At 53.8% G+C, this 11,901-nt stretch overlaps 1 protein-coding gene across 6 annotated transcripts in view; it reads left to right on the top strand.

The window, feature by feature from the left end:
• The window catches only part of BRME1 (break repair meiotic recombinase recruitment factor 1), a 20,521-nt gene extending 9,409 nt beyond the window's left edge, over positions 1-11,112 (top strand). For 3 of the 6 annotated variants that reach the window (XM_082729617.1, XM_082729618.1, XM_082729621.1), the window contains 5 exons: positions 2,619-3,920; positions 7,618-7,728; positions 7,975-8,063; positions 10,080-10,172; positions 10,368-11,112. In XM_082729617.1, the coding sequence (XP_082585743.1) occupies positions 2,619-3,920; positions 7,618-7,728; positions 7,975-8,063; positions 10,080-10,172; positions 10,368-10,524 (1,752 nt within the window). In that variant the 3' untranslated portion in view covers positions 10,525-11,112. The remainder of the gene's footprint in view (positions 1-2,618; positions 3,921-7,617; positions 7,729-7,974; positions 8,064-10,079; positions 10,173-10,367) is intronic. The other 3 variants (XM_082729620.1, XM_082729622.1, XM_082729619.1) reach the window with 1 other exon arrangement.
• Positions 11,113-11,901: the final 789 nt, after the last annotated feature.

The following is an 11,901-nucleotide window of genomic DNA, read 5'->3' on the forward strand; positions in this document are numbered from 1 at the left end:
TTGTAATCATCCCAAACTGGGAAGACCCCAGATATCCTTCAGTGGGTGAATGGCTGAACACGCCATGGTGCACAACCCAGCAATTAAAGAGCAACAAACTAGTGAAACACACAACAATCTGGATGGACTTGCAGGGCGTTGTGTGGAGTGGAAAAAGCCAGTCCAAAGAGGTGATACACTGCAGGGTTTCATTTGCATGACGTTATTGAAATGAGAAAATTATAGAGATGGTGGGGAGGTTAGTGGTTACAGGGGGTTGGAGCAGGGTTGGCAGGGTGGAGGGAGGCGAGTGTGGCTACACATGGCAGCACAGTGATTCCATGGTGGAGATTTTCCGTATCTTGTCTGTGTGGTGGATGCACAGCCTCCACCATGAGAGGGAACTTCATACACACATCCAAACAAGTAGAGCTCAAACTGGAAAGCCAAACAAGGTCGGTGAACTTTATCGACATCAGCGTCTGGGTTGTGATATTGTACTTGAGTTATGCAAGATGTTACCCCTGGGGGAACTGGGTAAAGGGCATGAGGAGTCTTTCCCCATCATTTCTCATAACTGCATCTAAATCTACAATGATCTCACAAAAAGTTTAATTTAAAAACAAGAAGCGTCGGGGCGCCTGACCAGCTCACTCAGTGGAGCATGTGACTCTTGACCTTGGGGTTGTGTGTTCAAGCCCCATGTTGGGAGTAGAGCTTACTTAAAGTTAACTAACTAGTAAGAGTGGTCCTAGCTTTGCTGTTGACTGTGGGAAATACTGTGTAACTCAGCAGCTGGTTGCCAGTGGCTTCTCTGAAGCCAAATTGACAGGCTCTGGCCTTCAGTGGTCTGATACTGGCAGTGCAGACCCTCCTGGAAAGGCTGGGCCTGATTGGTGTAGGGAGTACCTGTGGCAGAGGTTTCTCCCTCAGCGCTGGTCACTGCATGAGAGAAGTGTGGGAAGGCGGACAACTGCTGTCTGTAGAGTGCCCTTGGGTACAAACCTCGGTCCCTACCTACCAAATGTCATTATTTGCAGTCCAGTTTGGAGGGAGACTTGATGGCATGGATGTGAGGGGAAGGGAGTCAACGGAGGGCTGACTCCGTGGTTTGGGGCCTGAATAGCTTGAAGGATGGAGTTGTTGTAGTCGAGACAGGGAGCCTCTGAGGGCACGCTCAGGAGCCGGTGTCAGCCGTGTATCGTCGGAGATGACCGGGAGATACCAGGTGAAAATGTTGGCTACCAGCATCCAGAGCTGGGGGAGATCCCGGGCTGCAGCGCTTCTGGAGGTTTAGGACTGAGAGCCTGGATTGAGCTGCCATCTACCTAAAGGACAGTTACGTATCTACGTCCCAGCCAGAACCCTCTTTTCGCACCCTGCTCTGGTTATCTCTACCTCCGTTAGGGACATTTCACTTCACTTCCTTCTCCTTCTTGCTCTTTTAAGTCCTTATCTTGAAATAATTATGGACTCCTAGAAAGTTGCAAGAATAGCACAGACCCAAGTGTCCATCAGTAGATGAACAGATAAACAATATGTGGCATATCCATATGATGAAATATTATTCAGCCGTAAAAAGCAAAGACATTCTGACACCTGCTACAACATAAATGAACCTGGAGGACATTATGCTCAGTGAAATAAGCCAGCCACAAAAGGACAAATACTATAGGATTTCATTTATAGGAGGTCCCTAGAGGAGACAGGGGCTCTTGGGTGGCTCAGTTGGTTAAGAGTCCAACTCTTGATTTTGGCTCAGGTCATGATCTGAGTCATGGGATCAAACCCCACATTGGCCGCTCTGTGCTGGAGCCTGCTTAAGATTCTCTCCCTTCTGCTCACCCACCCCTCATGGTGCACACACACTGTCTCTCAAAAAAAAAAATTGTACAGTGAGAAAATAGTTGGTGGATACCAGGTGCTGGAAGAGAAGGATGGGGAGTTGTTTCATGGGAACAGAGTTTCGGTTTGGGAGGATGGAAAGAGTTCTGGAGATGGATCGTAGTGATGTTTGTACAACAAAGTAAACGTACTTTATGGGGCTAAACTGTACACTTCAAAATGGTTAAGATGCCGAGTTTTATGTAATGTGTATTTTACCACAAAAAAACAAAACACTTCAGAGAGATCTGTGTATGCCCTCCTCCCGTTTCCTCCAGTGGTAACATGTTCTGTAACTAGCATCTTTTGCCAGCACCAGGCAGTCAACATGGGCACAATCCACAGGCCTCCTTGATTTATATCCTTGATCTGTCCAAGAGCCTCTGTGTGCCTGGTGCTGGTGGAAAGGAGCTGATGGAAGGAGGGATTCCTGTGCTTCCTCTTGCCCGTGCAGCCCCTAGTTCTAACTATGGCCAGCACTGGTACTGAATGGGGACATCATGTGCAGCGTCTGAGACTTTATATGGGAGGTAATTACAACTGGAAAAGTCTTGGGGCACCTGAGTGGCTCAGTCAGTTAAGTGTTCAGCTCTTGATTTCACTCAGGACTTAATGTCAGGGTCATAAGTTTAAGCCCCACATTGGGCTCCATGCAGGGCATGGGCCTACTTAAAAAAAAAAAAAGAAGAAGAAGAAAAGTCTTTAGAAATGGTTGATAATTGAAGGCTCGAGGCTGAGTGTTTTTCTCTCCACAGGAAACACCACCAGAGCCCAGTGCCCAGCAGGACAGAAGCCAACCAGGGGAGGAATCCCTAGGGCTTGCTCCCTGGGAGGCCAGGGAGCTGAGTGCCCAGACCCAGAGAGACAGCACCCACCCTGAGCATAGAGACCAAAAGCCCATGACACGTGTGCCTGGCAGTGGGACCCCTCAGCCCTCAGCCTCCATTGATGCCTCTCCAGAATGGGGGACAGTGCCCTTGGCCTCCAAGAGGGCCAGCCAGGACCACCTCTTGGAGCAAGTAACCAACACACCAGAGGGTGAAAGCAGGGAAGGGTGTTGGATTCTAGGCTATCATGGCCAGAAAGGTCCCCTGCTGAGTAGTGGTGCTGCAGAGAAGGAGTCAGAACAAGGAGCAATCCAGAAAGCAGGTCCCCGAGGGGGAGCAGGGGCTGACCTGACTGAGAGGCATCAGGAGGAAGGAGACAGTGTCGTAGGTCCCATCACTCAGGGCCCGGAGCCCAGATCTGCAGCCCAGGGCCTCCCTGACACCTTGCAGATAACCAGCGAGACTGGCAGGGAAGCAGAACAGAATTGTAGCAGCCCAAGACACTCCTCCCTTGGGACCGTTGTCATCAAAGATCTGAGCACACATCCCACTGAGCCAGAACAGAGGGCTCCGGAGGTTATCGGGCCAGATGAGCAGGCCAACACGAGGGCACCTACTTGTCCCAGTGGGAAGGCCCCTGATGGAGGCTGCAGTAGGACCCTGCTCAGAGGCACGCCTCTCATGGGGGGGACAGGACACAGAGGGGAGGCAGGGTGGGAAGACAAGCTCCCTGGCAACATTCCAGGGGGCCCTGCATCCTGCCTGGCTCTGGGTCACAAGATAAGAGAGCCCACGACAGGTGCAGGAAATTTCAGTCTTCTAGCCTCGGAAATGGGCCCAGGTATTAATCAGACAAAGGTGCCTGGCCTGGATCAAGAGGGGCTGGGAGGTGTGTGTGCACTGCCTTTACTGTTGCAGTCCACAGGTAAAAAAGCAGTTGAATTAGGTCGCCAGAGCCCTGAACAAAACCTTGAGGGATTCAGTCTGTCTCTTGGAGCCTTTGCTCCACCAGTGCACAGAGAAGCAGTGGGTGGCCCTTCCCAGGAGACCAGGGCCTGCCAGGACAGCATAGATGTCCCTGCGGACCCCACAGGCTGGCATGAGCCCCCTCCTGGCTCTGCAGACCAGGCTGTGTTGGGGGAGTCCTCAGCCATGGAACCTGACTTCCTGCCAGACAGCCAGATACGGGATGCCCTGGAAGCCCCTGACTTCGAAGCCTCACCTGAACAGGTAAGAGCTTCCCCATGTTGTGGCAGACCATCCCAGGACAGGTGTCAAGTGGCCACGAGCCTCTTCCAAACCACCCAGTAGTGGGTGCGTGGAATTTGGGGTGCATGACAATCTGTTTATATGCCACACATATCTAGAGGAATGAGTTGCAGATTTGGTGGGTATGGAGTCAGTGATTTTCTGGAAAGGACAGACCTGGCTTTCTGTAAGGGGTCTGCTTGGGAGCTGAAGAGCCCCGGGCAGTGACCTGCATGTATTTTGTCAGCCTCGGCAGAGTTAATGGAGGTTCTCGCTTTCCTGACTGGAGCCCCCAGTTCTCTCCACACTTCAGGGCCTGAGTCAGGCAGCAGGTTTCTGAGAGATATACAGAGACTGCCTGAGACCTTGAGCGATAACTTTGAAAAAACCAGCCATGTCAGTGCTGGGCTTAGGGGAGAGGACTTCAGTCCCCAACTGGAAAGAGTCTTTGTCCACCTTAAAGGTCATTTCAGGGTCCTGATACAATTTTTTTCAAACATAGACAGAATTTTGCTTTCCTGCTTGAATTTGTAGGGACTCTGCTTTCCTTCAGGGGTCTGCCTGCTCAACAGGCAGTGGGAGAGCTGCCTAACATCTCCTTCCCCAGCGGCTGAACCTATGCAGCCCATTGGCATTCACCTGTCTGGGGCAGGTAGCAGCCTTGCTCTGGCCCCGCCCCCAGGGAAGCGCCACATCCCTCGCCACTGGCACACGGGGGTCTGGGTTAAGTGCTTTGCAGTCACACCCTGGGAGGTAGGTGGTTCTCTTTCCACATTCTGGGTGTGGTTAGGAGGCTGAAGGAGTCGAGGCACCTGCCCAAGGTGACACAGCTAGGAGGGAAACAGGCTGGGTCTGCTCCCAGTTTGGCCTGATTCCACACCTGTGCCTCAGATGCCTTGTCCTGGAGCACAGAGCCCAGCTTGCTTCACAGACCGCGGCCTCTGTTTTTCTGGCTGTCCTGTTGAGATCTTTAAAACATTAATTCAGTTACGTGCTTATCAAGGGCCAGCTCTGCCAGGAGTCAACAGATTAGGCGTGGTCCCTGCCCCTGCGAGGTTTGTGGTAGTACCGTTCCCACCTGTATCCCAGAGTGGACATTCTGTACCCTATCATTTCAGCACTTGAAGAGTCTTTTCATATGACATGGCCCTGAAACACAGGATATTGTTTCCTCTGGTACCGAGCCGAAGAAAGCCAGCTGCTCCAGCCGCAGAGGGGAATGTGGCTGGGTTGGGCAAATGCAGGTCTCCAAGGTGCCGCTTTCCCAAGGGAGGGCCAGGGGTCATTTTTGGCTCTTCACAGTGTTCACCTGCAAGGTGACGTCAGACCAGGCCCTCCCTGCCACACGTGGGCCCCCTACTTCTTGTGCCACCCATTTCTCAATCGCCAGATGAGGAAGATCATGGGAAGCAAGTCACAGTGCAGTTTAGTCCTAGGGTCTGAACACAGTCACCTAGGATAGGTAGGCATGCAGTTGTGGGCACAGCTGAAATTTTATAACTGGAGTCTCATCCATTAAACAATATAAATCCTTCCCTTGGAAAGAAAAGGAGTCTCTTACCCCAGTCTCTGGCTGTTGGTCAGTGGCTAAAGGAAAAGTGGTCAGGATATTCAGTGGCATCCAGCAGGTAAAGGAGCAAGCCCTTCCTGGTAGGCTGGCTATCATTGACTTTGGGCTTTAAAACACCAAGGAATCCGCAGGCAGGGAATGGCAGACAGCCAGGGTGGTCAGACCTGAGAGGCCCTCCAGGGGCAGAGGCGCTGCCCTGACAAGATTGCTGACGTCCAGACACATTTTGTTTTGATACCGGGCGTTCCCAAGCATGTCAGGGCGACCTCGGCATGAGCAGGTTCCCACAGAAAGGTACCAGATAGAGCCTGGCAGGAAGGCTGGTGGACAGGGAATCAGGTAGATGGAGAAATCAGGTGGATGGAGAGAGTGGCAGCAGTGGCCTCCCACCAAGAGGCTCTCCCCGCCCACAGTGGGCCAGCTGTGAGCACTGCTTCGGAGGAGGCCTCACAGAGGTTACACAGCAGTGACAGACCAGAGTCAAACCCAGGTCCTCCTATGGGAAAGCATGGTATTTTCTTTTTTTATAGTAGCTCCCTTAGGATGTGACACTCACCACAGTGCTGGTAGAGCCTCTGTATGCCGCATAAGGAGTGTCGTTTAAAAGCTGATTCCAGGGCGCCTGGGTGGCTCAGTGGGTTAAGCCGCTGCCTTCAGCTCAGGTCATGATCTCAGGGTCCTAGGATCGAGTCCCGCATCAGGCTCTCTGCTCAGCAGGGAGCCTGCTTCCCTCTCTCTCTCTCTGCCTGCCTCTCCATCTACTTGTGATTTCTCTCTGTCAAATAAATAAATAAAATCTTAAAAAAAAAATAAAATATAAAAGCTGATTCCAGGGCGCTTGGGTGGCTCAGTTGGTTAAGCATCTGCCGTTGGCTCTGGTGGTCCTGGACGGAGCCCTGCGTTGGGCGCTGTGCTCAGTGGGGAATCTCTCTCTCCCTCTGTTGCTCCCCCTGCTGAGTCAAATAAGTAAATAAAATCTTTTTTTAAATTGTTTTAATTTTTTTAAGGTTTTGTTTATTTATTTGAGAGAGAGAGCATGAGCAGGCTGGAAGGGCAGAGGGAGAAGCAGGTTCCCCGCTGAGCACGGAGCCCACTGTGAGGTTGGATCCCAGGACCCTGGGATCATAACCTGAGCCAAAGGCAGATGCTTAACTGCATTAACCAGGGTGCCCCAGTAAATAAAATCTTTAAAATATACAAGTTGATTTCAAGGCCTTCTTGGGTCTTACAGTGATGGCTTCCAGCACATTCAGTACAGGGACTGCCCTTTTTGTGTCAAACATGTACACAGCCCAGGTGGGAGCAGTGGTTGGAGTGTTAGGAGAGGTAATAGTCCTCACGGCTGAAAATGGTGCAGTGAGTTGGGTGAGTTGTATTTTAAACCAAAGAACCACTTACCTGGAACAGGAGGCCAGATGCCTGGGAGATACTGTATTGTCTACAGCAGACTTCCGGTTCGGCACTGCTGCCAGATAGTTCTCTGTGTTGGGGCTGTCCTGTGCAATTTTGGGTGCTGAGCAGTACCCCTGGCCTCTACCCACTGGATGCCAGTAGCAGTCTCCCCACCAGAGTGTGCTGACCAGCATGAAGTGGCTCAGGGTGATCGTCCCCCTGTGAGAACCGTCGGGCTACAAGCAGTTCTTCGCATCTGTTCTTGAGACTCAGGGACGATCTGCAGCTGTAAGCTGTAGCCCAAGCCTTCCATCCCATCCCCCACCCGGCAGGGGAGAGGGGCCTGCTTTGGAAATTATGTCTTTGGAACAGATCCCTTCTCACTCCAGGACTTTGTCTCCTCAGAAGAGGCTGTGGACTGGCCACTCCACCCCAGCCTCTTTGCCTCTTCGCCTCTTCAGAGGGACCCATGTCCCCTCCATGATGGAGCTTGACATTTTCCATGAAAATTAAACCACCGTTGACATTTAGAAACTTAAGCTTCTCCGGTTTATCTGGCTCTCTCCCCTATTAATTAAAAAATTTCCCTTACAACATATTTATAAAAATCTTTCCCTGATACATAGGTGGCTTACTTAGCCAGCCTCTTCCCCTCAACACCAGATGCCCACTTCGCCGCAGTCACCATCACGGAGGGTCTTCTCTGTACCTTTCTAGATACTGCAGGATGAGCAGGAGACAGAGCCACGCCTCAGCCGCCAGGAACAGAGCCATCGTCCAACACAGATCAGCCCTTCAGAAAGCACAGGCTCAGCAGGGGACACCAGGGTCAGGCCTAACATTGCCCTGTCTGCTCCTTCTGAGTAGGGAGGGCGAGAGCAACCCGGGTTGGTGGCCCCCGGGTTTAGCTGTCATGGCATCCTGTCCCTTCACTCATCACTTTTCTGCAGGGGTCTCTACCTCTGTGCTCCTGGCATGGCCCAGGAGAATTGAGAGGTTTCCTGCATGAGCTCTTCCTTCCCCATGCAGGGCTCAACCAGCTAGACCACTCACGTGTGTGTGCCCTCTTTACAGTTGTTTCCTCCCGGGAGCAGGCTGGCCTCTTGCTGGCCTGGCACAAGCCCACATGGTGATGGAAGGCTTCTCACGGAGCTCCAGCTGAGGTAGGCGAGGGGGAGGCTAACCCAGGACTCTTGTCCCAGCAGCAGTTGTCCCTAAGCCCCTGGGAGGGGAGAGTGTCACTGCTTTCCTGGCACTGGCACCCCGACACTCTCCCTCCATGGGCCTCCGTGAGGGAGCTGAGCCCCGTCTTTCACACTGTGCAGCCCTCATTCTACGCAAGTTCAGCGCTGGTGATCTCCACCCACAGCTAAACCGGAGTGTCTCCCCGGGGCCCCTGGGGTAGTACCCCCAGTTCCATAGGTTATTTTAACATTCTAGGTGTTTTTCTGGAGAGAGGATCTAGAGCTTACCCTGAATCTCTGTGGAGGGGAAGGGGACCCAGACGGGGGTTAAAAATCACTGGTCTTGGGGCCTCTCCCCACTCTGGCATCCAGAGGGCCCTGCAGAGTTCCTAACTTGTCCCATCTCCTCACTTGGCTCAGTGCCATGAGGCAGGCTGCTTTCTCTCCCTCCTGCAGGCCATGGAGAGAGAGAGAGAGAGAAAGAGAGCGAGCGAGCATGTGTGCGTGTGTTGGCGGGTCCTCTGTCTCCACCACAGAGCCTCTCATAGTCCCTCACCTCCCTTTTTCCCAGCCCTGCCAGCCGTTAGCACTGGGTGACAGTCCTCTCCTATTACCTTGTACTTGAACTGGCCTCTCTGCAGAGGCTGCAGCTTATCGATTATTCATGGCCAAGTTTCTGTTTGTGTCTGGCAAGAGGTGTGGAGGAGGGGTGAGGGACACAGCCCTTGGCAGAGCAGGTCTCCTTGCTCTTTCTCCTCCTCCTCCTCCTCCTCCTCCTCCTCAGGGTAGAGGGTGACCACGTTCTCACCTCCCGCTCATGCACACATTTGTACATAGTACCTGCTGTACCACTTGTTGCCACACACGCGCACGCGTGCATGCACACACACGCACACACATGCCCTGCATGGGATCAGAGGCAGTTTAGCTAGAGCAGCTCTACTATTGTTTGAGCAAAGAGAAGGGAGCTTCTTGTCTGAATCTCCAGTGGCCTCTGATGTGACCCACACGGACATGTGGAGGCCCCCAGGCAGGTCATGGGTCTGGTGCAGTGGCCTATGGCTGAGTGAAACAAGCATCGGCTAAGGCCAGGCCCACATGCCATCTCGGGGTGACTGCAGTGGGTGGTGGAGCTGGAGTTCCTGTGGTGACAGCCCAGGAGACCCTGGCATGCTGGGGTGGAGGAGGATTTAGGAACAGCTGCTGACCTGAGTCCAGGAGGGCAGCCCTCGGCCCACACCCACAGGCCGCATGCGTTAGACACAGGGGTGCTGTGGTGCTTCCGCCCCTTCCATGGATACTAACGCCATCAGTGCCAGCTCGTTGAGGCATTGCTGTGGGCATGGGCAGACAGTGTGGGACAAAACCCACAGCTTCCCTCTGGTGGGGGTGGGAAGGTGAGAGACAAGCAAACCCGTCAGATGGTGGAGTGTTGAGGAGAAAAAGACAGTGAGGAAGGGGTTAAAATCTTAATGTGTTGATCAGAGAAGTCTCCCTCCCCCCATCAGGAGACTTTGGGGAGAGAACATTCCAGGGCCCTCAGAAGTGCTCAGGGAACAGCCAGGAATTCACTGTGGCTGGAGCAAGGGGGAAGGGGAAGGAGAGGGGAGGGGATGGGGGTCCGGAGGTGTTGGCAGATGGTGCAGGGGCTTTGAGGAGGGATGCTGGGCTGGGTTTCTGTTCTCACACCCCACTCCACCCCAGTGCTGAGCGGGGAACGGGCTGTAGGGGCAGGAACTGGGAGCCAGAGAGGCTGTGGCAGCAGTCCAGATGGGGACCGAGGTGGTGGGGAGAAGCGGCTGGATTCTGGGTGTGCTTTCGATGGTAGAGCCAGCGGGGCTGGCCATCAGGGCTCTGCCTCCAGGGGCTTCGTATCTGGAAAAGGTATTAGTATCTGGAGAAGACCACTCCAGGCCCTCCAGAAGCCCCCAGAACAGAGTTTGGCAGAGCTGTCCAGTGAGGTCAGACCTCCTGTCTTCTCTCCTTTCCCGCCAGGACCTGTGTAGGCCTCAAAGGCTGTGAGGCCGCCAGGATGGAGGATGCAACAGACACGGTGCTGGGTCTCGTTGTTGAGCTCTCCCACCTGAAGTAAGCCCTGGGCTGGGATCCACGGCAGAGGGGATGGGGCCTTGGGGGATGGCTGGGAGGGCCCAGTGCCTGTATCTGCCTGTGTGTGTGTCCGAGAGCTGGGAGTGTTCGAGTGTGCGAGCTTGTGCGGGGGCGTAAGCAGCCCCTTGGGGGTCTGGTGGAGCCCACACAGCCCCCGCTGACGCTTCCGTGCAGCCGGCTGATCATGAGCACCCACCGGGACCTGGAGGCCCTCAAGCGCCTCGGCTACAGGAAGGCGAAGGCGAGGCTGGCAGGGAAAGCCCCGGCACCCTATTCATCAAAGGGGGCTGGGAATCTCCCTCCAGGGGAGCGGTCCTGGAGGGATTTGTAGATTACTTCCAGAACACCTCAGAAGCGCCTTGTGTGTACACATGTGCGCGAGGGCTCAGCGCCTGTGTGCTTCTGCTCTGCAATGGCCCCAGAAGTGCTGCTGCCAAACAGCTGGGAACAGTCCCTCAGCAGACCCCAGAAAGCCTGCAGGGCCCTGTGTGCCCCCTGGTTTATCCTGTACGATGCTCCAGCAGGCCCTGGTGGGCCCCGAAAGCCTCCCCTCAGATGACCCGGAATTCTGCGTCCATGGGACACCTAAGAGGCCAAGCCCATGTCAACAGCCTCTGAGGGATGTAATTTGTTCCCTCCTGGGGCTACAGCAGAGGCCACAGGCACGACGCTGGCTGTGCCCCCCCACGTTCCAGAAGCCAGCTGCTTCTGAGCAGAGCCCAGAGCCACCCAAATGTTTATCTGGATTTGCAAATTTCGTTCTTTAGCTTGGTTATGGGAGGTTCAGTATTTGTTTTTCTCCTGGTAGAGAAAAGGGCTCCCTTTGTTGGTGGTACCTCTGTTTTTTTCTAGATTTCCATTTTATCTCTTCTGGTTAAACCCTTAATAAATCATTCCCTAGTGTGGATCTGTGACCTGCTATTTGGGGTTTGAGGTATTTTCAGTTCTTTAATGTTCCGCCCACAAACCTCCCTAACCACCTCTTTCTCCTTTTACTTCTCATCCTCCCCAGGAAGGTAGGTTGGGCTACTACAGGGCCCGGTGAATCAGGGGGTCCCCACAAGTTACTGAATGTGTCCAGAGTCTCCAGGAGCGGGTGGCTGTGTGTGTGCACGTATGTGTACACATTCGAACACAGACACCCCTGTATCTGTGGAGAGCAAGCCCACTGAGACATCACAGCCAATCACCCAACTGAAGAGTTGGCAGGTTTGCTTTCGGTGCTCTGATGGGCTCAGGTGGCCTTGCCCATCCTCCAAAGCACAAGCTGTTTCTAGGCCCCAGACTGGAAGGAGGCGGTCCTGGGGGACTGTTACTGATACACAGCTCGTGCCTGCAGGGTGCTGAGGGCAAGGCTTACACATCCCTGATGATGATGTCCTAAGAGGTGCTGCTGCCAAACCCATTTTATAGAAAACTGCTTCTCAATTGCTTACCAAAAGGTGGGCCAGACCTGAAGTTTTCTTAAGTCCTTTGGCCTGTGACTCCCACACCCCAATTCCTACAGTCAAGGCAGGTTCCCCCCTCCCACTGCCTTCTTAGACCCTGGGAAACCCCATTCTGGAGGGAAGCTAGGCAGGGTCAAGGTCCTCCACCACTTCTGGCTGGATGTGCAGCTCCTTCCTTGAACCTGCCGGGACATGCCCGTTCTCCTGGTTCCCTGGGTCTCACACCCCAGCGGCTCTGGCGTATACAGTCAGCACTTGCA

This window comes from Mustela nivalis (genome assembly GCF_964662115.1).
Source record: "Mustela nivalis genome assembly, chromosome: 1".
NCBI lineage: Eukaryota > Metazoa > Chordata > Mammalia > Carnivora > Mustelidae > Mustela > Mustela nivalis.